The sequence below is a fragment of the Hipposideros armiger genome, unplaced genomic scaffold, assembly GCF_001890085.2.
Source record: "Hipposideros armiger isolate ML-2016 unplaced genomic scaffold, ASM189008v1 scaffold_737, whole genome shotgun sequence".
Lineage (NCBI taxonomy): Eukaryota > Metazoa > Chordata > Mammalia > Chiroptera > Hipposideridae > Hipposideros > Hipposideros armiger.
The window spans coordinates 58,518-83,073 of NW_017732087.1; the positions used below are offsets into that span (position 1 = coordinate 58,518).

The window sequence follows — 24,556 nt, forward strand, 5'->3', positions numbered from 1 at the left end:
CATCTCTACCTCTGAAGTATGCCCGAGTCTGACCACCCTTCACCACATCCACACTACTGCAAGCCAAGCCCCCATCATGCCTCTCTTGTTTTACTGTATTAGCTTCTTACTTTGTCCCGTTGCTTCAGTCGATGTCCCCCTGCGGCCTTTTCTCAAATATACAGGTAAGGTGATTTTGCACCTAAGTCAGAAACCAGGGGTCCACTCTGTTCTCAACTCTCCAAGTGAAAGGAAACCCTAGGTCCTCTCCATGGCTCACAGGCCTTCGCTGTGTGGGAGCCGTCCTGCCACAACGGCTGTGCTCTCACCCTTCCCGCTCACTGCAGCCACACTGGCTCCTTACTCTTCCTGGGACAGCAGCCCTCACCCTAGGCCTGGAACACTCTACCCCAGATAACTGCATTGGTAGCCTCCTCACTTCCTGCCAAGTGAGACCTTTTCCAATCTCCCTTGTTGAAATTGTATTACCAGCACGACAACCACCATTCCCTATGGCTTTTTCTCCATAGCACCTACTCCTAAGAAGGGTAAGTTTCATAGTGAGGATGGTATCTTGGTTGGATTCTTAAAGGTGAAGCTGTCATTAGGACATATGGGTAACAGAAGAAAGGTAAAAGTAGATAGCAGGTGGTCAGCAAAAACTGTCTTCCAATGGTTACCTGAGGGTGTAATTACACTTTAGTGTAGGCTCCAGAAGCAACCGCTGTTGAAATGGAAATCCTGGCCAAAACGTTCCCTCTGTTTAAGGCAAAGATTGGTATGCTGCTTGCAGTAGCTGGATAAAATGCTCTCTGTATGGAAATGTCGTCTCTTTAAAACATAAATCCTTCTAGTTACTGATAGGCAGAAACAAGAGACTAGGAATTGGTAAGAAACAGAAAAAAATACAGGTTGTTGATCAAGAAAATCCCCTTTCTGGATTGAATAGCTCAGCTCTGGATGAAAAACTCTTTAAAGAGCAAATCTGGAAATCCTCAGCAGGACAGAGTCCTCTCGGTCTTGAGATCAAGAAGTGAGTGCTGAAGTAAGTTACAAAAATGGCTCTTCATCAAAAACAAAAAATGTTAGAAATAAATCATATCTTTACAGTAAAAAAATCCTGCCCAAGTTCCTGCCCCCTCCCCCAACATCCCTACCAAAAGAAGGTGAATATTTAGTTATGGTTTTGTTTTCAATTTAAAAAAAAAATGATGCAGGTATACTTCGTAATAGTCACACAAGGATGTGCTAATCAAGAAAAATAGCATCAGGGCAGGCCAAGTGGTGCATTGGTTAAGAGCTGGCTTGGGACGCCAGAGGGCCCCGATTCGGATCCCACATATGAGGGCCAGTGACACTACCCTCTACAGCTAAGATGCTGAACAACAGCTCAACCTGGAGCTGGGCTGCCACGAGTTGCTGGTGATAGCGTAGGCTGCAGCCCCTGCTGCAGTGGGTTGCCATGGGCTACTGTGTGTCACCAGCAGCCGCCTTGAGCAGCCGTCCAGAAGCTGGTGACTGATCTGCCTCACCTGGGAAGAGCGCAGTGATAGTGCCAACTTGGGCCAGTGAAGCAATGTCCTACACAACTAGACTGAAGAACAAAAAGGACAGCAACTTGTCTGTTCCCCTTCCCCCAATTCCCCAGCGCTGTTTCCATCCCCCAATTCCCCAATTAAAAAAAAATCTTTAAAGAAAAGAAAAATAGCATCAGAACTAAGAACTACCTTCCCCTGCTCATTTTGAAAGAGTTAAGAATTCTCATGTACAAAATCTGACATAGTTTTGTCCTTGGGAGAGCTGTGCAGCTTAATCTTTTTGATAGCCTTTAAAAATTTGTGTGTGAAAAGAACTGAACAAATACTTTTTATAAAAATAAAAAAATATCTGTAAAAAGCTGCGCTGGTCTTAACATTTAACAAGCTTACATCACAGGATTAATAATTCTCTTGTCATTAATCATTGTCAGGAGTTAAATATCATTTTGTAAACCAATAAGTCTGTATTAAAATTACTCCAAAGGATAAATATCAAATATAAATGTATTTCCCCCGGACCACTTCTTTTTGCTCTGAGCACAACTTGTCATTCGTCTTCAGATCCAATTTTTCATTACAAAAGATAACTATCAAAGGTAATTGAAGCATAAGCCTTTTTTATGCCTACATTTTAATGAGTCGGTAAAAAAAAAAAGCTATTTAATCGAACTTGAAGTTTCACTTGAGCACTCAGCTAAGTAGAAACTTTCATGAGAAATTCTGCTTAAAGATGTGATAAAATATCACATGCCCGGCTTCTAGAGAAATCCTATTTCAATTTGTAAGTTCAGCAAATGAGCTTATTAGTTAAAGTGAACTTATAAGATCTCTATAGGTTTTATAAAGAGAAGTAAACTAATTCACTTGAATTGCTATGTATCTCCTTAGCATTTTTTAATGCAAGACAATGAATTTGTACAAATAATCATTCTTTCTCAGGGGATAATTGACCGTATCAACTTAAAATCTTGAATTCTATAAGACACTTTCATATAAAATGTCAAAGTTAAGGAAAACAGACACAAAAAGACATTTTTTATAACAATAAAGTTTTTGGAATATGTATAATTTCATTTACATTTTCAAGCTTTTCAATTCAATTCATTTTAAAATTAGTTTCACAAAATATTACATGGTTATAATTCAATATCACTGCATAATGTATTTGAGAAATGTCTGGTAACTCTTATTAAGTAGTTTCATGATTCAAATCTATTATTGTTTTGATATTTTTAGCACTTATTATTATTATTTTTTTTTAGAATGGTGTGTCAAATTTAATAACAAAAGGATCACTAGGTGGCCACATCCTCTCCTTGTCACTCATACCCTCCACCCTTCAAATCCTTTCTACCCTCATATATTTGAGTACAGTCAAGGCTGGTTGTACAAAGGGGTCAAAAGCAGTCCTTGGGAAGCGTTATCCCTTAAACACGTGGATTAGGATTCAAAGAGATACAAAACTCAGCACCTCTTGCATTAAAAAAAAAAATTTAAAAAAAAGGTGGAGAAACTTTTAGGTTAAAAAAAACCCTAAAATATTTTCATAGCTGCCTGGGGAGTAGATTTTAATCTTTCCACATAGACAGATGCCTTCATATCCGAAGGAGGCCATTGGGACTAAACCCAAACTGAGTCCATTACTCATTCCCTCTCCGGCTCTTCTTGTGGCTTTTCTTAGATCTTTCAGGAGACTTTGAGTGGCTCCTGTGTCTGTGACTACTGTGATGACCTGGGGACTTGGAGCGGGATCTGTGCCGTCTATCTCGGGACCTGCTGCGGTGCCGTCTCGGACTCTTGCTCCGATGTCTTTCTCGGCGAGGGGAGGGGCTCCTCCTTTTTGGAGACCGACTCCGCCTTCTGGGAGAACGGCTCCTACTCCTCCTGTAGCGCAGTGTGGGAGAGCGACGGGGCTTGTCCAAGTCGCGGTAGCTTCTCCTCCGGTGATCGGGTGATGGTACTCGCTCCAACTTCTCATCCTCCTCTTCCTCCTCTTCACTAGACTCCACGTCATCCATGTCTTCTTCTAGAGCGCTAACCCGAGGCTCCAGCTGCTCAGCTTCCTCGAGCACATAGCGTTTCTGTAGTCGGGGCAGAATGATATCACATACTCTCTCACTATGCAGTAGTTCATCAATGAACTCATCTACGTGCATCAGTTCAAACTCCCCATTTCGGTTCTGGCTCTTGATTTTTCTATAGTCGTTGTACAGAGGCTCCAAGGATTTGTAGCAATCAATTGCAGTGCCTGTCAGCCTCATGTAAAGGGCTCCCAACATGCGGACATACTTGAAGTCTTCATTCTTTATAAACTCAACAATAATATCCTTCTCCGGTTGAATCTGAAGCATCTTCAAGGTCAAACACAGAAAGGGAGTTGGCTTTATGTTGCCACCATAGACGCCACCCACAAACCTTAACTCCATGGCTTTATCGACTACAAGTTCAGCGGTAAGCCCAAAGCACTCCTCTTTCCAGTACTTGGACTCATAGATTCGCGTCCGAATGATCTTCTCCACCAGATATTGAGGGTTGGTGCCGTGGATGCTGTGCGCATCCTTTACCGTGCGGTTCGCCATTTTAGAACCTTTAGCACTTATTAAACTACTTTTTAATGCAAAAAAACCCCCACTTTTTTCAAAAAGCATTAAAAAGATTTACCATTTTTATTTTGAAGATGGAAAAAGCAAAGTATGGGTATGTTAAAAGGTCTGACTAAACGGCTGAGGCTCTAACAAGGTAAATAGTTCTTTTGTATTAACTCCTAACCCTGGAAAACACCTTTACCAGGCAGATAATTGCTGTTCATACTATCTAGAGTGACTTAAGTAGAAATTAAAGGAAGCCAATTATAAAATCCATGTAAAAAAAGAAGAAATAAGCAGCTCCTAGTCAATTGAGAAAGAAATGAGATTGATTAGCTCTGTGCTTGTTGACTATATAGGATTGAAACACAAGGACCAAACTTATCTCATGTTTGTTTTCTTCAAGTGGCTGTGTATATAGCCAGATAATGGCTACCGGCACAATCTGCTATATAGGTACACAGTCTAGTTCCACAAGTGGATCATAATGGCAACAAACTCATACCTTTTTACAAGAGGAAAGATTTACTGTCAATATTAAATCAGCAGATGAACAGTGAGTTGAGAGACTGAAAACAAAAAATTCATTACACAGACACAAACACAAACACCCACACACAGACATATTCTAACAGTGCTTCACATTATACTGTGCTGGTCATGGATATCTGCAGGGACTGATGGACAACGAGTGGCAATGATCTCCTTATCGTCTCCATGCCTGACCACATGCCACCCTTTGCCATCACTTCAGCACCTCAGCTACCAGGAGACTCACAGGATACAAGGCACACTTCTCACGAGATGCTTCAGGATTCTGTGAGCTATTGATGTTGTTGGTCATGTCCAGTAATCCTGCACCAACACTACACAAGCTGAGGCGCCTTGTACTCGTTATTCAGAAAAGACATGCAAAAAATTCCTTATCAGACAGTTGGCAGGAGCGCATGGGAAACTGATTTTCATGTCATATATATTGGTAGAAAAGCAAAGTTTAGAGGAAGAGTATAGTTACTAAAGACTGCGTTCCAAAGTTTATCATTGGTTAAACTCACAATATTTTACATCTGTGATACAAAGCAGATATTTAAGAAAGGCTAACATTTGATCCTAAACTTATGCTTGACTAACACAGTTCTTTCCCTGAGTTAGCCAAACCAGGTTTTGCTGGCCTAAGACAAAAGCTGAATTCAAAGAGAACAAAGCTTATATAAAAAAATGTCCCACATTAAAAATAAAAAAAAAGTGCCATGATCACTATTCTGTATGTTGTTCAGGCCCTGAAAGGTATACCCAATGAAATTACTTTTCACCACTGATTTCAAGACATAAGATGATTAAAATTAGAGTGTGCTAAGAAAATTCCACTATAGTTTCATGAAACCTGCCTGATGTGGAAAAATATCAAAATGCAGTCTCACAGAGGCTGGTCATGTTGGAGTATACAGCATTTATTAAATTTTATCATTTATGATCACTATATTATTACCAAATTAACCCTGACATAAACTTCTGACATTTAAAAACAAAGAACATACTGACTTTTCAACTATTTTACTTACATGTGCTTTTCAATTCTCATGCAGTGCTCATAATTAGAAGATACTGTACATTACCCGTCTCACAGTACGCTTCAGAACCGACTTCAGAGGGTAGAAAAATGCCAACATAAATTCATTCTCCAAAAGCTGCCCATGGGTATAGTGTCACTGTTACTTATAACTATATACTTACAGTCAGTCCATTCTTCTGTAAAATGCATAATGATAATCATACACCAATAGTTACGAGGAGGCAATAATATCATTTCAGGAAAGGAATACAACAAATGAGATTAAAGTTGAAGAGAAGAGATCGGAGCATATAAAAATCATTTCAGAACACCACACAAACGTCAATGGTTTCCACTTTCCAGTTGGAAAGAACATGCACAAAGAATTCTTAGCAGACAGTTGTCAGAAGTGCATGAAAAATTGCCTTTCATGTCACATATGTTGAGAGAAGATCAATGTCATTGAGGAAAAATAATTGTGTTCATTATCTTTTGGGTCTGTCTATATCATCTATAGCTGCCAGAAGTTTCTGTCTTGCTTTTTTATTGATATGGGATCCCAGGCAAACATTTACCAGATTGGTCAGCTGCTTCGTTGAATATTCCTGCTCGAAAAAAGAAGACCCAATATTAGTACACTGAAAGACATGTATTTGATCAATGCAACGAAAGGACAGGCAGACATTCTGGTATCAATGGATGGTTACTGAGCATTATAAACCAGTGGAAAATGGTGGAAATTATAGCTGAGCCATGAAAGACAAACTCTTTACTAAGATTTAATAACAGGGAAAAAAATACCATTTGAAACAGGAAGCACTAGAATCTTTTTAATATGGCAGATCATCTGACAAGCCTATGCTTTTTGTTATTTTTACAAACACATACTTTATGATTGTTTCTGTGACAGTCTTTGTTATTAAGTTATCAAAATATACTGACTTTCAAATTTTTAAAATGCTACTGAATAAGTACTTTCTGATACTCTATATTTTGCAAACATTTTACGTTAAAAGACAAAAATCTCTAACCACAGAACAACTACTCTTCTGAGATATAATAAATGAATAAGGTAACAAAGATCAGAAAGTTGCTGGTTTTTAAACCCTCCGTAATTGGCCGCTAGCAGTAAAATTAAGACTATACCTATTTTTTTTGCTGTACAAATCTATTTGGTTCCTGAATTTCAGATAACAAGTTGCTAGGATGAGAATGAATAGGGACTCATCAGAAAGTTTTACATATTGATGAGGTTCTGGAGGGTGACAACAGCAAGAGTCCAGACAGGGAGAGAGAGTTGTGTCTATCATCTAATAAGAAAAGAACATGTCTTCACTGGAGGTAACTACTAAAAATGAGAAAAAGCTCATTTTAAAAACTCAGCAAACAGCTCAGTTTGTGTATCTGACCTCCGAGAGCTCCTGTAAGCACCTGGTAATGTCTCTTAAGTCAGTCAGTCTACACTTAGCGAGTTCCATTGACATCAAGCACTGGACTAGACAGACATTGTGGGGAGTTCCCTGGAAGACAGGGAAGTCCTTGTTGCTGGGGAAATTTCACCAAATTACAAATATTGGTTAGTTAAAACTTCCAAAATTCTAAACTAAAAATTTTAGTTCACTATACGAAAAGAGGAAAACCTAAAGTGGGCATCATTCTTACATCAAATCATAGATCTAAGAGCTATGCTTTTTCTCCTCAATGACTTGTACTCTTTCCACAAACTCCTTCCTCACTCAGTACCAACCCCGAAGTGTTTCCAGATTACTTTACTAAATGGACCTTCCTACAACATTCACCAGTCCATCTGCATCTGGGTTAGCATTTTGGTTCTCTGATGTCAGAGGTCAGGGGGACTAAAAGTGGTGACATTTTTCTCATTTCTGAAATCATTGAAAATAACATGTACATTTCTACTTTGCTCCCAAAGATCTGAACCTGACCTACAAGTAGGCCCATGTACACAAACTCAGACTTCCAGTCCAGGCTAAGAGTCATTTCAAGTGTTGAAACCAGAAAGGATGAGCCTGATTAAGTAAATAAAATTACTTATTTCCTTACGTAGTCAAATGAAATAAAAATTTACCTAGCTTATACCAATAATGTTCATAGCATAAGTAAATGTGAATGCTAGAGTTACTGAAGAAATAAGATTCGGTGTTAATCTTCACACATCCTATATTTTCTAAATTTGTCTTCACATATAGCTTGTCTAGACAAATGATATAACAATCATACAGAAAAGCTCCCCGTAGTAAGCATGCTCTGGTGATATATGTTGATTTGAACTGTGTCAATAACTCAGCATCTTAAAGAACACTTAATAAACAGCATTTTTCTCTACTGATCTATGTATCCATACTAAAGAAAAATAATCTCATCTACACATAAGGTAAAATCTCTAATGACTGATGAAGCTACATTTAGCTATTTAAATGTTAATATATTCACTGTTCAGGATGCCACCAATTCATTCATTGTTGAAGGCTGTGAGAAGATTTAAGTTACATAAAGACTTTAGCTTGTAAATCATTTCAGTATTGCTGTATTCAGTTTGTCTTGATGTTAACCAAGTCAGCCTTTTCCTCCATCACAGCTTCAGGGTAAATACAGCTAAGCTCAGACTCTGGCTATCTTTCCAGATAATTACTGTTACAGTTCACAAAGGTCTCAAAAAGATCTGATTAGGCAAAGGGCATTGCAAGGACACAGTGTGAATGTGGTAAGGAAATGGTCTAAGTGTCTCATGCTAAGAAAGCAAATGTTTCTTTATATTTCACACTCATGACTTTGAATTATATACCAGATAAGAACAGAACAAAGGAAAAAGAAATAAACACTTAATTAACTGCTTTCAAGCTCTCACCCTGTGCTCTTTGATCCAGCGCTCCATGTCATTCTCAGTTAGGTAGTATGCTTTAATATAGGTTTCCACAAATTCTTTATCAGGAATGGGTCTAATATCTGTTAGTTTTTCAAGTTTCATTAAAAACTGTTGAAAATCCAATTGCATCAAGGCACGACCCTCATTACTACACTTCTTAACATTGGCATATCTAAGACACACAATAATAAAAAAAACATAAATGATGAGATGATTAGAAAAAGAAACCGTTCGGTACTTAAACTTTTCTCTAACCCCAGACTGGACAGATTCTCCATGAGAGGGTTACAGGAAGAAGAGCAAGGAGCCTTGAGTCAGAAAGACGAGGTTGTGTCTGGACGCTGTCACTTTGCAGTCATTTTACCTATCTGGGCGTCAGCTTCCTCACTTGTAAAGCATAGAGGTCGAGCAATTTCTAAGGTTCTTTGCTGCTCTGCAGCCCACAGTTGTCCATACTCAATTAACATAATCACCTGTAGGAAAGTTAAACTGGTATTCCAGTTTATCTGGCTGCCAAGATTTATAAAACTGAGCTATGAATACTCCAAAGTAATCTTAGTTTCATAAAACTGTGCAATATTGTAACTACTCAATACAGAGAAAGCAAATGAAATAATTAACCCATGAACATCCAGCAAAACTAAAAAACGTGTGAGCATATAAGTATATACATATTTTTCACTTTATAGATTTATTCTGAAACCTCACACAAGTGAAAAACTGTGTGCTCTGAGGTTGACTAGTTAATATTAAGAATGAATAGATTAACCCTCACATACACTCATAAGGCAGTGTCTCATTCTTTCAAGGATACAAAACGTGGAGAATCCAACCCAAGGGAATGGGGTATTTTCCCTAAGGAAATTTGAAAGGAAACTAAAGCTTATATTATTTAACATCACCAAGCTTTTTTAAAAATAAAAAGTGTTTTATACAAAAATATAACATTTATTTTTCATTCTTCTACTTTATTAAACAAATTTATTAAAAGTACTTTTCAGTCAGGATTGTTGACACAGAATCATTTTGTGATTTGTGGCACTCTTGGTTTCAATACAGAGTGACAAGGCTGTTGTCAGCTTGTCATCATCACCTTTCCACTTCCTAATACATTCTTTTTTTTTATAACTAATAAGAGCTGAAGAGAAGTCTGATAAATGAGGGTGTGAAGATTCAATTGACGTGCAATTCTAGATCACGCTGAATGGTCTTTGAAATAGTGGTTTGCTTTCCAGGGATATTTTTAATGCATTTCTGATTCTTAGTTGTGTTCTAGATGTTACGGACAGAGTCAGCATGGTCTCTAAGAGGGAAAATGACTATTTATATTTCTGTAAAGTCAACATATGAAAGATTTATACAGTTTACAATGATATAATGATGATATTATTAACTGACATAGTGGTTAGGAGGACTGATTTTGCCATCAGAAAATCGGGAGTTCATAAGCCTTCTTTGTATTTAAAAAACATGAACAGGGACAAGTTGTTTAACCTCTTTAAGACTCGATTTTCTGAGGCAAGGTTTTCTCACTGATATAACAGAGAGAATAACAGCACTATCAAAAAGAGTTCAGGTTAGGATTTGATGATATAATCCTGTGAAGTCCTTGGTTCAGAAAATGACACATAGTTCTCAATAAATATATGTATAAGCATTTCATAATAATTATATTTATTATTAGGTAACAACAGTTATTATTAGTTTAACTTTCCGATAAGCACTAGATGCTGCATTCCTCTTTCCTCTCCTAGCTGGTTCTAGGTCACCAACAAGAAAAGAAAGTATAGAGGCGGCACAGTGGGCTGTAAGGTTTCTTCTCTAATCACATCCCAAAGGCAAACCTGAATTATTATGAGACTATCTGCTATTTACCACTGTCTTTACCTATTCTCTCCAACCATTAGTGATAACAATTTTATTCACATACTATGATTTATCATTGAAAAATCAGATAGTGCATTCATGAAAAACTTACCCTTCCACAATAGTTCTATTAGCCAGTCGTATACAATGTTCCCAAAGTATATTAGACACAGGCAGGGGGATCCGAACTCTCTTAGAAACCTCATTTAACCTTCTGTTAAACTGCTCAAATTCCTAAGAAGACAAAAATCAGGGCTATATGTGAATCTAATCATAATGCCACATTGCTTTCCCATCTTAGTGGCAAAAGGAAGATTTAGAAAGACTCAGAATCAAACCAAGTAAAAGAAAAAGAGATAATGCCAAAGATAATTTAAATTAGTGTGGAGGTGAAGGTATGTTTTTAAGTATATCAAGTTGAATAATTATGTTGTAATACAGAGTATATGTACACTCGATTTCATCTCAAAGGAAATAAGTGTCATTAACTGATCTAACAATGCTAATGCTGTTCCAATGTTTTTACATCTCAACTTTTCTATGATTGTCAGTATGGATCAAGAGGGTTTAATAATCTGTGTCTTCAAAAATATCTTCAAGTAACCCAGTTTTTAAAAATGTTTTAATAAGCTTTCAACTCAAAGTGAACTAGCTATTTGCAATTTGTGGCTATCCTCCTTAGAAAACAATATGATAAATTATTATCTTCCTTAAATAGTCTTTGAAAGTAAATAAATTATTATATAATTTGAAAGTCATGTAAATTTTTAGTACAAAGGAGAAAATAAAACCTAAAATATTTTCTACTACCTACAGAAAAACTGAACATTGATGTTAGTTACTAGTAACTTTTATAATACAACTCTACTAAAAATAAAAATATATATAACTAACTTAGACAATTCCAACAATTACATGAAAGCAGCAGATGGTTCACCCTTTCTAGTTTTTTTGGACTATTTCTAGTTTCTTTGGACTATTATCATTTAAATACGTTCACTTACAAAAGTAAATGCTGTTGATTCTTCCTTGACAATATATTTCAAATAAATTTAAGAAGGCTTAAAAGGATTCTTCTTCAGTTTCCTCAAGAGAGTAGCTACATGATGTTTAACAAGTCAATAATGACATGTGTTCAAAAGTTCTAATAACACACAGGATAGAAAAATCTAATCTGACCATCACCAGTCAAGCTACCACATAATGATAACTGTCTTATCCTTTGCTACTTCCTAAATCATATTTTGTTAAGTTATTTTTGACAGTCAATGTTGTCACTCACCCTTTAGATCTCCCCTATTTATGAAAAAAGTGGATCTTCAATCCACTAAGCTTGCATTTGCAAATCAAAGTTAAATAAATAATTGTTCTTCCATCTTTTTCATTTTGGGAATTGGGCAGAGCAGTAGTATTTGCTATTGTATTTATGCTTCACTACAGTAAACTGCTTTGGCTTTCAAGAGTCATGATTCCAGGGGCTGGCCGAGCATCTCAGTTGGTTAAGAGCGCGAGCTTAGAGCAACAGGGTTGCCTTCCCACATGGGAAGGTGATTCCCACATGAGCCAGTGAGCTGTGCCCAAGTTGAGCTGCCACTGAGCTGCCAACAGGTGGCAGGATGGCTCAGTTGGTGAGAGTATGTGCTCCTAACAACAAGGCTGCCAGTTAGACTCCCACATGGGGTGGTGGGCTATGCCCACCCGCAACTAAGATTGAACATGGCACCTTGAGCTGAGCTGTCCTTAGCTGCAGACAGGTGGCCGGATGGCGACTAGACTTGGAGCAGAGCTAACTGCGCCCTCCACAACTAAGATTAAAGAACAACAACTTGGCTGTTCCCTTCCCCAATTCCCCAACACTGTTCCCCTCCCCCAATTCCCCCAAAAAATATTTAAAAAGTCATGATTCCATTCTTGTCATTAATATTTGGAAAATAAAATTATATGCTCACAGTATAAAATGTCATTCTATACACTGCTAAATTCAAGTTCAAGAATGCTTGTTGTTCAATGAATAGTAACCACTTTACTTATGATTCTTTTGAAGCAACAATGCAGACTGCTTTTACCTACAGGTTTGGACTTGGAAAAGTAATAGAGCAAAAGTTATCATAAAAGTTTCTTTATGGAAGGTTTTAAGCTGCTAAAAATTGGGTTCAGATTAATGCTCTGAATAACACTGTTTTTTTCTTATAATATTAATGTTTCTTGGAATGAAGAATAACTGAAGCCTCCTTCTAGTAGACATCTTTTTTCTTGCATCCGTATAGTAAGCATGTCATCAAAAAAAAAAATCAACTTTTCAAAAACAGAGCTGTTTAAAAAAGAAAGAATGTAATTATTTATAAATTACACTTATCTTTTACATTCCAAATTAAAATTCCCAATTGAAATCTCCTGGGTGCTCTAGAAATCAAAGGTCTTCCAGGGTGGCAACTGCAGAGCAACTTGTCACTCACACCTCAGATCTCCCTCTAACTCCTGGACAGGGCTAACTTAGCTTGGCACCTGGCCACCTTGAGTGTGGGGACAGCCTCCCAGTCTTCAATCCAGCCCTGCAGAAGGTTTCCATGGGCTGCTGGGAGTAGGCACACTAGAAGAATTCCAGTGTTATCTCTGTTTTGATCTCTGGCTTTGCTTGCTGTTCTCAAGTGTCCAAGGCTATTATTTATTGCTTTGGAAGCAGGTAAGAATGTTTGTATAAATGACATACAAGTCAGGAGCTTAAGAAAGGCCAATTTTCTTTTCACTGACAAATATGAAAACCAATTTTTTTCTGAAAGTTTTCCCAGATGCTCTTTCTTCAGCTCAGACATCCCCATGGCTCAGTCCCTCACTTCCTTCAAACCTCGCCTCAATTCTCTCTTTATCAGATTCCTCTGAACACAAGTAAATAAATGGTACTCCTCCCCCACCCACACCCTGCCACTCTCTATCCCTCCTCTGTTATTTATTTTTTCACAGGACGATTCCTCACCTGACATATCATATCTTAATTTATCTCTTTATTCCCACCATCCCCGAACTGACACATAAATTCCTTGAGGGCACGAAAGTTCCTTAATTCACAACTAAATTGCCAGCACTTAGATCAGGGTGTGGCACATGTCAGGTGATCTATAAATAGCTCTTGATGCATAAATTTTAAAAATAGCTACAATTCTTTCCAGAAAACTTACAAATGTAAATCATTACAGCCATAGGTGTTCGCATGTGACATTGCAAAAGTAATGGGATTTCTGAAAAAAGCAACTAAGAGTAACCAGGGGCATGGTCACTTACTAATGAATATGCACAACTGTGGAAATATCTTCTAATTAAATAGAAATATCTTCTTGCCAGGACAATCATGGCTATGGAGATTACATAATAAGAATTTGATAAACGTCAGCCAAGACATGCCAACCAAACTCTAACTCAAAGTAGAAAATTAGTGAACAAAACAAAAAATCTACCAAGTATTCCTGGGGCTAAAAGAACACAAAATTCAGAAAGTAAGCCTAATCCAATTCAGGGACTTTAATATTATGATGCTAGACGTGTTGCAATATTGTAACAACAATCTCACTACTTCAGAACTACTGCAATGACAGAAGTCCTCTTAGTAAAATCGCCTGTAACAAAGATGTTTCCCAGAGTACTTGCCTTCAACAATGCATCTACGTATATGTTGTGCTGTGACATAATTTCTTTTACATCCCATTTCACGTTAGCCATCAGGAGCAGCATCTGTTCATAGTCAATGGCTTTACCAGCGACGATCCAATAAATTGGTTTGCGGAGTTCACTGGCAGTTGAGACTGTCTGAAATAAAGTTCACAGAAATGAAAACAAGTATTTTCTAGAAGAATCAAATTTATAAAGAATATTTTGCTCCTATTTCTAGTATATATCATATCTGAAAATACAACACTATTCAACATTTGGAGATTTAAATTATGAAAATACTTTAATTTGCAGGCAAAGGTCTACCTCAAAACATAATTTTGAGACATGGAATAAACTTGATGCCACAGACACAGCTATAAAAGAACTACAGATGTTCATGTAGTCTAGCAAATACCTCTCAAATTCCTTCACTTTTCTCCATTTTTGACTCCTTACTACCCCACCTCAAAATTCCATCATCTCTCAACTGTATTTCCGCAACAGCCCTTAAGCTGGTCTCCATGCCTCAAGACTTGTCATCTAAAGTCTGTTCTTCACACTGCACTCAAAGTACTCTTTCTAAAACACACCTGACCATGCCACGCACCGGTTTCCAATCCTCCAGTAGCTTCCCAGTACCCTCGGAATGAAGTCCCAGCCCTGGCTGAGAGCACAGTGCATCACGTGGCTCCTCGGTAGCACTCCGCCATCTCTCTCATCACCAGCCCTCCTGCCTGCTCTGACAACCTGAGTTGTCTTTGGCTGCTCACATGCACCATGCTCCCTCTCACGAGCTGCTCTTCCTAGAAGCCACTCCCTTAATTTGGAATATACTCTCCACTCACCTGGCTGGTCAAGCTTAAACATCACTCCCTCCAGACAGCCTTTCTAGACAACCCGCTTCCGACCACGCCCCCTTTCCTACTGCAGTCAAGGTTAAATACCTGCCACTGTTTCTTTCCCCTTCTCACACTTTACTCTAAATACAGCTTTATTTGGCGCTCTCTCTCACTAGACTAAAAGTTATACTTTTACTCAAAAAGTATTTACTTTATACAGGAATTCAGGGGTGAATAAACAAAAATTCTAATCTAGCTCTCCTGGGATTTAGAGACTGACCACTAGTTTAAAAAACAAAAAAACAGAAAAAAAAAACTACACACACACAGAAAAAAAAACCCTAAATATCGTGTAACAGTCTTATCTTGCTCACAGTTGAAATGCTACACAGACCATCTCTGACCTGAGAATAAAACTGCTGAAGAAAGGGCTTTTTGACTGCGGGCATCACAGCATCCAGATGTGGCTGGAGGAACTCGAACTGTTCAGCCAGGAAGACCCTAAAAGGAATAAATAACCTGTCATGTAAACGGAATGCAGGATTTAGAGCCTATCACTTTTTTGTGTGTAAGTCATCTTCCAGATCTCTACGCAAAAGTCTGACAATTAAAATTATTTTCCCCTTTACTGAACCACCTTGTACTCCACTTGACACACTCATTTACAATCTACACGAAAATTAATGCTGTGCTTATCGCTGAACGTGAGTTGTGCTGGGAGAAGGGTGGCTTCCAAAGAGCTCATCTGGGTACCAAGATGTAGAGTTATGCTGCTTTGCGTCTAAGATATGGGCAATAAATGACACAAAAGACTGAAGAAAGAATACCACAGTCTTTTTTGAAAGAATTTCTTTTAAAGATCCCATTCAATTATACACAACAGACCCCTGAATTCACAGACTTGCCATCTGACTTCTCAGAAGTTGCCCAAACATTCATAACGTGCAACAAACCAACTTAACAGACATGCGAACTTCAGGGGTGGGAGGCTGCGGGCGGGAGTGGGAGCCGCTGCACTATTTGTTCCTACACATCACCTCTTAAGTTATAACTGGATACATTTTATGGAAGAAGTTATATACTTTAATTGTATTAAAAATCTGGGCATTTATAAGGGTGAGGACGCATTCTTGCTGATGTCAAAGGTCAACTATATGACAATGTAACAACTTCTCTAGCATCACAACTCCACAGGAAAATAGAAAGTATACTATTACATGCTTTTTTAAAGTTGTACTTAAAGCAAGAATCATGTTGCTAAAGATTGAAACGTAAAGATTTCCATTTATCTAACTGAAAACGAACCATGGAGTTTGAAAAATCATTTGGTAATCTACTTTAGGACACACTTCTAAGAAACACATAAGTGATATTTAGAAGCGGAAGATGTATACAGCTAGAAATCTATACAATGTTTACTTTATAACCTTCCCTAAATACTTAATAACAAAGCAACTGTTTTTAACAACTTACAGGGACTCTGTGGCCACCACTCTTTCCGCCAGCCCGTACAGCGTATCCCCAGATGTCAAAACCACTAGATGGCTGAGGTGGGGGCTAGGCACCTTCTCCTTTCTCTCCTCTGCTGCTGTGAGCGTGGCAGCGGCATCAGCTGAAACTTCCTGAAAACACAACACACATACACACAGCCTGAACCAGCAAAGCTAATGGCAATGAACCATGTGATCTGACAAAACCGGCAACGTAGTTAAAACACTCTTAGGCATGTATTAATTACATTTATTACCTATTCTCTTCTTCCTCCTTTTATGTTTCCTAACTACTGCAACTTTCCCTTGTATACCAAGTGAAAATGATCCAACTCTATATGCTGTTATCTGTGTATGATCGAAAGTTGGCCAACACAGGGCATCTTTATGAACTGACAGGTTTTCATAAAGACAATAGTGAGATGCCCTTCAGCAGCTTGTGAGGAAAAAGAGATTGTCCCTTGAGAACCAAAATCCAAAATTATGGTGTTATTAACCATTTCACACCCAAACCTTAATCAAGGTAACTATGGTATCGTCTCAAGAAGGCAGGACTAGAATGCAGTTATAAACTGAAGCAGAACCAACATATTATATATGTCTAGGGACAGATTATTGATGAGAAGGAAGATGGTTAATGGGAATAAAAATTAAAAAAAAGGAATGCCCAAAATGCAGAGTGTGTTGAGCTTTAAAAGATCCTCAAAGAAAATTATAGCACAAAAAATGGATACAAAAAAATCTGAAGTGCACAAAATGTAAATCTAGATTACTTTCTAAATCAATTACATAGTCACAAATCTCCAACATTTTCCTTATGAATAAAAGAGACACCAAATGCATAGGACTCTGGGAGTATAACTGAAGTTTATAAATTTAGCAAAATGGAAATAAAACATTATAAAACCATCTTTCAGGTCAGCAAACAGTTCTCTTCTTCTTTAGTTCTTATATATATCTTACCTTCTACTAGACATATTATCTCCTTCAATCTCTAATTACTCAACTAGCATTTAAAAGTTATTTGGGGAACAACTGTGATTTCTCTAGGGAGAATCAGGATAAGAAAGTATGCACGTTAATCAATTTTGCAGCTCCACTGCTTTCTACTAAAAAAAAATAATCATCACTCCACTTCTGCTTCCCCCTCAAAATCACAAAATTACATACCGTTTGGTACCCGTTGGTTGCCTGTGCTATTTAATTTAATTCTAGTGGACATTTAATCACCATCTAACAGACTGCCCAGGTGAGAGAACTTGCACTTGTTCAAGACTCCCCTCCCCCCTCACCTCCATCCCTCCCCCTCACCTCCATCCCCTCCCCTCTCACCTCCATCCCCTCCCCCCTCACCTCCATCCCCTTCCCTCACCTCCATCATGCCTAAGCGGACGTCTCTCCTGCTTGTTTCTCCTCATGTCACTACCTCATCAGGACCCAGACCACAGCATTCCTGTCTGGACTACTCTAGAAGTCACCTAATACAGACCTCTCCTTCCACTTTCTGTTTCTACTCCACTTTCCACAGTTAACTGGCTCATTTTTCTACAATACCCAGGAGATCTTTCTAAAATGAAGACATGATCATACCACTCCCTAGTTTAAAAGGCTCAAATAACTATCCATTCCTTACAGGAAAAAGCCTAACCCTGTTACCATGCTATAACTCCTTTACAACTGACACCAGTTACCTTGCCAGCCACATTCCGAGGTAGTCTTCCACGTCCCTGAGGTCTAGCCACGCTGGCCTACTTGCTATACCTGTGCTACTAACACTCCCGTCTTACCAGCTCTCTTCCCCACGTCTGCCTAGCTCTCTCCTCATTTTTTAAGTCTGAGATCATATTCACCTCTTTCCCATAACTTTAGTCGCCCAAGAAGAATCAGTATCTTACCTGTGTTAATGTCATCAACACATAGACATTTGTCTGTGTGTGGCATAAAGTATACTTGATCAGCTATTCCCGGCCTGACTGAATTCTCAGAGGGTAGGGACCAATTTCGTCATCTTTGTAGCTCAAGGCCTTGGCGTGCCTTCTGGCCTTAGCAGGCCCTCCACTAGCTTAATTGATGGAGGTGATAAAAGACTCCGTTTCCTCTCCTCTTGTTCTCTTTCAAGCCCATTCCAGGCTTTTACTGAACCCACTCCAAAGAAACAGCTATCAAGCTCCCCAATTGCCTCCTTATGGCCAAATCCAATAGTGAATTCTGAATACCACTTTATTTCACCAATACGTGGTGTTCATTCTATAGGATGATCCTGAAAATCCTTCTTCACTTAGTCCCCAGAACACCATAGCGCCTCGTTCTTCTCCTGGGCCACTGGCCACTTTGCAGACTCCTTCGCTAGTCTGTCCTCCTCTCCTGACCTGGAAACAGTGCAGTGCCCTACAGTTCAGTCCTCAGACTTCTCTCATTTACCTTCTACTCCCTAGATGATTCCATCCAGTCCTACAGTTTTAAATGCCATCCATGTACCAACAGCTCAAAATTTACATACTGGCCCTGACCTCTTTCTCGCCTTTATAGTGCATTGAATATCCCTGAAACCGAACTCTTGATCTCCTCAAATGCGTCCTTTCTAAAAGTCTTATCCTTCTCAAGTAACGGCACCTCCCTTCTCCAGAAGTGAGGTGTCCTCCTTGATTCCTCTCAGTGTTATACCCCGCTTGTAATCCATCAACAAATCCTCACGGGTCCACCTTCAAAACGGACCCAGAATCTGACCGTGTCTCACCACTTCTTCCACTAACTCTGGTATAAGCCACCTCATCTCTGCCCTTAACTGTTACACAGTGCAGTGAAAATAATTCCCTTTTAAATCATTAAGTCGGATCATGTCAATTCTTCTGCTTATAATGGCTTCCTGCCTTCCTCAGAATAAAATCCAAAGGCCCACATGAGCCCGGCTCCAGCTACCTCTCGGGTTTCATCTTTCACTGACCCTCTTGCTTCGCTCCATTCCAGTTAGGTGGGCCTCTTTGCTGCTCCCAGAATAGGCCAATTATGGTCCCACCTCAGGATCTCTGCATTTCCTGTTCCCTCAATTGAAATAGTTTCTCCCAAAATAGCCTCTCCCTACAGAAAATAAGCTGTACAAGGGTAGGAGGTTATGTCTGGTTTCTGCCTCCCCACCAAAATTGCATCCTGAACTCCCAGAACATGTCGAAAGTGCTCAATCAACAGGCGCTGACTAAACTAACTCTCATCCGGATGGCTCCTTCTCCTGTTTCCTCGGATCTACTTCAGGGCTCCCTTCTCAGAGGGGCCTACTCTGATCACCTAAACAAAACCACACCCTTTCCGTCCTCTTTCCATCCTTCTTTTCTCGTTCTTCAGTACTCTATACACAATCCGGCATTAAATGAAATATTCATGTACTCTTTATCTGCCTCCTCCACTACAGGGACCCCTGGTCTTCCACCAAGTACCTAGGGACTCAGTATGTACTCGTAGAGTGACCAGTAAAGATCGCTATCCAGCCACGGTGCATCCTCAAGTCTTGTCCGCTCTTCACAGAGCTCCTGGCCTTCTGTATTTCCAACTCCTCTCCTACAGCACTCTGTATTTTTGTTTAGTTCAGAGTTGTGAATATCCATCTCAGAGCAAGTCAAATAATGGTGAGGAGACCTAAAACCTTGAAAGAAGAAAAACTAATAAAGGAATGGAGGGAAGAGAATTCGCTTGGGCCAAAGGGCTAGGTTGGCCAAAGTGGTCCCAATGGGTGGAAATAGGAATAAGAGGAGATAGTTCCAAAAAGGTAGATTTGGCTGCATCATAACAAACCACACGCTATCAGGCAGAATCGTAAGGCAGGCAGGGTTACTCTGGGTGGTTATGAGTGCCCTAGGAAGGAAGGTTCAATAGAAACTGACAGCTACTTGGTACGTGTATGTATTAATACTCTATAGGATAAATGAGAATAGATAAGCTTCCTTCTACGATTTTATGAGTAGAAACCTGGAGTATTATACTCCATGAGGACAACAAAAACGCCTTCTAAACATTAAACATATACTGTTTTGAAATATTTTGTAATTTGACTAACAAAAACTGACAAACTTCTGCCAACATTGTACAATCTCAAATTCAAAATAGCTCCAGGATAACCATGAACACCATGCATTTATAATGTAGAGTTACTTTTGAATTTCATTCTTTTATGATTAGACATCACCATATATACAACTTATCAAATTAAAAGTTTCTTTGAATTTAGGTACTAACTGGTTAATTTAGGATAGAAGAGGGAGGTGGGGCTCGAAGGTGAAGAAAGGCACAGAGTACCAGCTGTAGCCTGAGGGAAATGCGGTTTATCTCTGGGGTGACAGGACAGGCCAAAGCACTCACCTACCTACCTCCTTGCCCGCCTCCCACTCAAATGTGCGAGTTCCCCCTTTGCTCACACAGCTCTTGTACAAAAACCATCTTGCAGACATCATTGGGACTGGTGCCCCATCTTCAGGTTTTCAATAAGCTGCCTTCCTTTGCTCCCAGTTAAAACTGGTGTTTTAGGCATCAAAAATATGGTAACTATCTGCTTAAAGGCTAAAATAAAGCTCTGTGTTTACAGTGGGAAATATGCTTGAAGAGAACAAAAGACTCACAAAAATGTCAAGCGGATGTAAATAAATGGTATGTGCTTACTGCTCAAATGGATCAGTGTTCCAGCTTCTACCAGTACAATCAGGAAGGGATATGAAACCCTTTGAAATCACTGAGAAATGAAACCTTAATCAGTCCTTATTCTCACAGTCAAAATCACATTTTTTTTTTTTTTTAAGCTGAGCCATCCTGCTACCTGTTGGCAGCTTAGCGGCTGCTCAGCTCGGGCTGGACTCAAACCGCTGTTGCTCAGAGCTCAAACTCTTGAGCGAGCTCTTAACCAACTGAGCCACTCGGCCGGCCCAAAATCACATATTTTTTAAGTCTTTCCTGCCACTAATTATTACTAGAAAAGTCCATAAACTCGTATTTATGGACTTTATAAACTTTATAAATAAATATGAGTTTATGGACTTTTCTGGACCAATTTAAAATACATTTTTATTATCAAAGATTTAAAGTTGGCCAAAGGTCTTCAGCAAACCATTTAGCATCACCAAGGGATAACTAAAAATTCACATTTCTGGTGCCATTATCACCTACACCAGCTTCCTTTTCTACTCTTCGCTTTTTCTTAGACTTTTATTTGATGAATCAAATGAATTCTCTTACACTGAATTTATATGATAAGAGATTTCTATACACTGAATTTATATGATAAGAGATTTCAGGGCCATTTTTAAGACCATAATGATTCCATTTGCCTTTTACAGCTTAAAGAGAAGCAAAACTTAGAAGATGAATATGGAGAAAATAAAATTAGTAAAAAAATCCTTATTAAACTTTTAGCTAACACACGGGAGAAATATAAGGGAAAATCACTACTTTAATCAAGTGTTTCCAGATTGATAACACTATAAATTATTTTAATAGCCAATGAATGTATTGAATAGCAAGAAATCTATTAACATTCTCTGCCAATATAGATACAAACTAATGAAGTGAAGAAAATTAATGTATCAGCTTATGAAAACCTGAGATCAAGGTCTAGTAAATGACAAATATATTTTTAAAAATAATAAACCAAAGCTTATCTGTATGAGTAATAATTTAGCATGTAAAACATTGGAAATGAATGAAAAATTTCAGAAAATCTTCCAGCGTATTGCTGTAGAATCTTATCCTCCAGAGGAGTAAGGACCCCAGAGAGGTCCTGTCAAAGGTCAGCATGCCTTGTGAGGAGCAGTCATTGATTTAAGAGATGGTAAGAACGAGGACATAAAGAAAAAACATTTTTAAAAGACAAGGTGCCAAAGAGAAAAACAGAAATATCTATTGATTTACTTATTGGGAGAGGGGTGTAGTTGCTTTTGAAAAACACATTTCTAAAATGACTACTATACCATTAAGGAAAAAAATGTATCCAATGAACACAGAATTGGTTAAGACAGATACTACAGATATATTGTTATCAGCAGATGGGTGGCAACAGTGGGAACCCCTAGTGTGGTCCCACTGTTTATTCAGTCATGCTATTTCATTATACAGTGGATGGCAACATCTGAAGCATTATATCCATCCATGCCTTAAGGGTCAAATCTGGAACCGTGGTTTGGCCATCAGAAGCTGGTAACTAGCAGAGATAACAGAAAAACATCAGGGCTAATGACTCTGGTAGTTAATATTGGCCCATCCATCTTGAGGCATTCATCAGGGAGAAACAAGAAAAACTTCAACTGTAGATTAAGATCTGAAGGTAAAGGTTACACTATGTATCAAACAAGGAGAAGCAAAATGGAAACATACATAACCATCAATGGGGTTGAAAGCCAATGAACTGTACAAAATAAAGATTAAAAAAAAAGATGGCTGGAACAAGGAGCTTTGACTCTGACAATGAGGATCAGGATTAAATGGATAGCAAAGCCAAGAATACAAACCAGGTTAAGCCAGGAGACATGAAACTCACAGATTGGAGTTTATTCATTTACTCTATGATCATTTATGGATGAAATGCTGTGTGCCAAGGTAAGTGCTATGAAAAAAAAACCCAAAACTATATATAGATATATATAGATAGATACAGATGTAGATACAGATATATAAATATGTACTAGGCAAAAAGATCTCCAAATGATAAGCGAGATAAATGAGATGAATATAGGTTATTTCCTGAGCTTACCTGAGATATCAACATATGCCTCTCTCATTTCATTCACATCTCTGCTCAAAGATCACCGACTATCACTCTGTTGCATTTTCTCCCTAGCATTTGTTAAGTATCTGACACTATATTATATATTTGTTTATCTGTCTCTCTGCCTCAATAAAATAAAAGTTCCAGGAAGACGGGAATTACCTCTTTTGTACACTGGTGAATTTCCAGTGCTACCACAATGTCTGGCTTATAATAATTATTTCAGCAAGTATTTCTTAAAAGAATAATCACATTGTTTTATAAAACTTCAATAATAGAAGTCTGAACATAATATAGAGCTTATGAGTAAAGAAGAACACGACTCTTGCTTGGATAGGTAAAAGAACAAAGGAAAATTCAGAGAATCCTGGGGTGAATGTAGATGCAGAGAAACACACTGAACAACAAAAATCTCTGGCTACGGTGACCAACCACAAGAGAAAATCCTGTTCTTATTTTAAGTGCTTATCGTAACTTAAACACTATAGAGGGTCAGGCCTGTTTTTCGACTAACCTGTCTTCTTCAAACATGCAGTTCATCATGGGACACAGTCAAGAACCTAGACTGCCTACTGCAGGGCCAAAGAAACCCAAACTTCTTGAATTTCAAGGCCATTCAAAAAGTGGACCTAAACACTCTGCAACACAACTCTTCAGCATACACCAGTACCCCATCACAAATCCCACCAAACTTGGCCAGGCCTGTCCCACCTCAAGGCCCTTGCTCAGTTCTCTGAACCTTAATCTGAATGCTGTGCTCTCTTCTCTTTCGCACGAACCCATGCTGTTCCCAAAGACTAGCACAAGTCTCACTTCCTCTTTTGGTCATTCTCTGACATCAAGCCTGCACAGAAACTTTTCCTCTCTTTGAACTTATACTGGATGTATAGCCAATATTATATTCTTTCATGTATACTAGTTTTCTCTCTCTAAGCAGATGCAAAAAACCTCCATTTTACTTGCTACCAGCACTTAGTGTAGTACTAACACTCAGGGTACACATAGACATACATTTATATGCACATTAGGTGGCTAATTTCTATTTTATATAACCCAAAGAATCGATTCCTACTGATGGATTACTTACCAGATCAATGAGGCTCTCTTGTATTCTGTTTAGAGTTGTTCTCAGTCTACTACTACTAAGGCCTAGTCCTGTTGATTCTAACTGAAAAAGAAAAAGAAAGGCATGTTAAATCGCTCTGGAGATAATCTTGCAAATGTTATATAACTAAATTAACCGAAGTGAAGTATCTGATGAGTTCTCACATTCAGATACTTAGCCTTCAGATGGTTTCCAAACTGCATTAAAAATTCCAAAACAGGGCCGGCCAAGTAGCTCAGTTGGTTAAGAGCTCGCTCAAGAGTTTGAGCTCTGAGCAACAGCGGTTCGAGTCCCAGCCTGAGCTGAGCAGCCGCTGAGCTGCCAACAGGTA

The 24,556-nt window shown here is 38.6% G+C and overlaps 2 protein-coding genes across 4 annotated transcripts in view; both read right to left on the reverse strand.

The window, feature by feature from the left end:
- Positions 1-2,612: 2,612 nt before the first annotated feature.
- On the reverse strand, positions 2,613-5,435 carry LOC109373600 (pre-mRNA-splicing factor 38A). The gene has a single exon (XM_019627605.1). The coding sequence runs from the start codon at positions 4,163-4,165 to the stop codon at positions 3,158-3,160; it is 1,008 nt and encodes a 335-aa protein (XP_019483150.1). The 5' UTR covers positions 4,166-5,435; the 3' UTR covers positions 2,613-3,157.
- Positions 5,436-5,525: 90 nt separating this feature from the next.
- Positions 5,526-24,556, reverse strand: part of VPS50 (VPS50 subunit of EARP/GARPII complex) — a 131,804-nt gene continuing 112,773 nt past the window's right edge. For all 3 annotated transcript variants that reach the window (XM_019627601.1, XM_019627600.1, XM_019627599.1), the window contains 7 exons: positions 24,208-24,288; positions 16,362-16,510; positions 15,293-15,389; positions 14,047-14,205; positions 10,517-10,638; positions 8,521-8,710; positions 5,526-6,259 (listed from right to left, as the gene is read on the reverse strand). In XM_019627601.1, the coding sequence (XP_019483146.1) occupies positions 6,140-6,259; positions 8,521-8,710; positions 10,517-10,638; positions 14,047-14,205; positions 15,293-15,389; positions 16,362-16,510; positions 24,208-24,288 (918 nt within the window). In that variant the 3' untranslated portion in view covers positions 5,526-6,139. The remainder of the gene's footprint in view (positions 6,260-8,520; positions 8,711-10,516; positions 10,639-14,046; positions 14,206-15,292; positions 15,390-16,361; positions 16,511-24,207; positions 24,289-24,556) is intronic.

Bases quoted from the DNA above. Each gene is read 5' to 3' on its own strand.
- LOC109373600 (XM_019627605.1), bottom strand. From the start codon at position 4,165: ATGCTTTTTGAAAAAAGTGGGGGTTTTTTTGCATTAAAAAGTAGTTTA.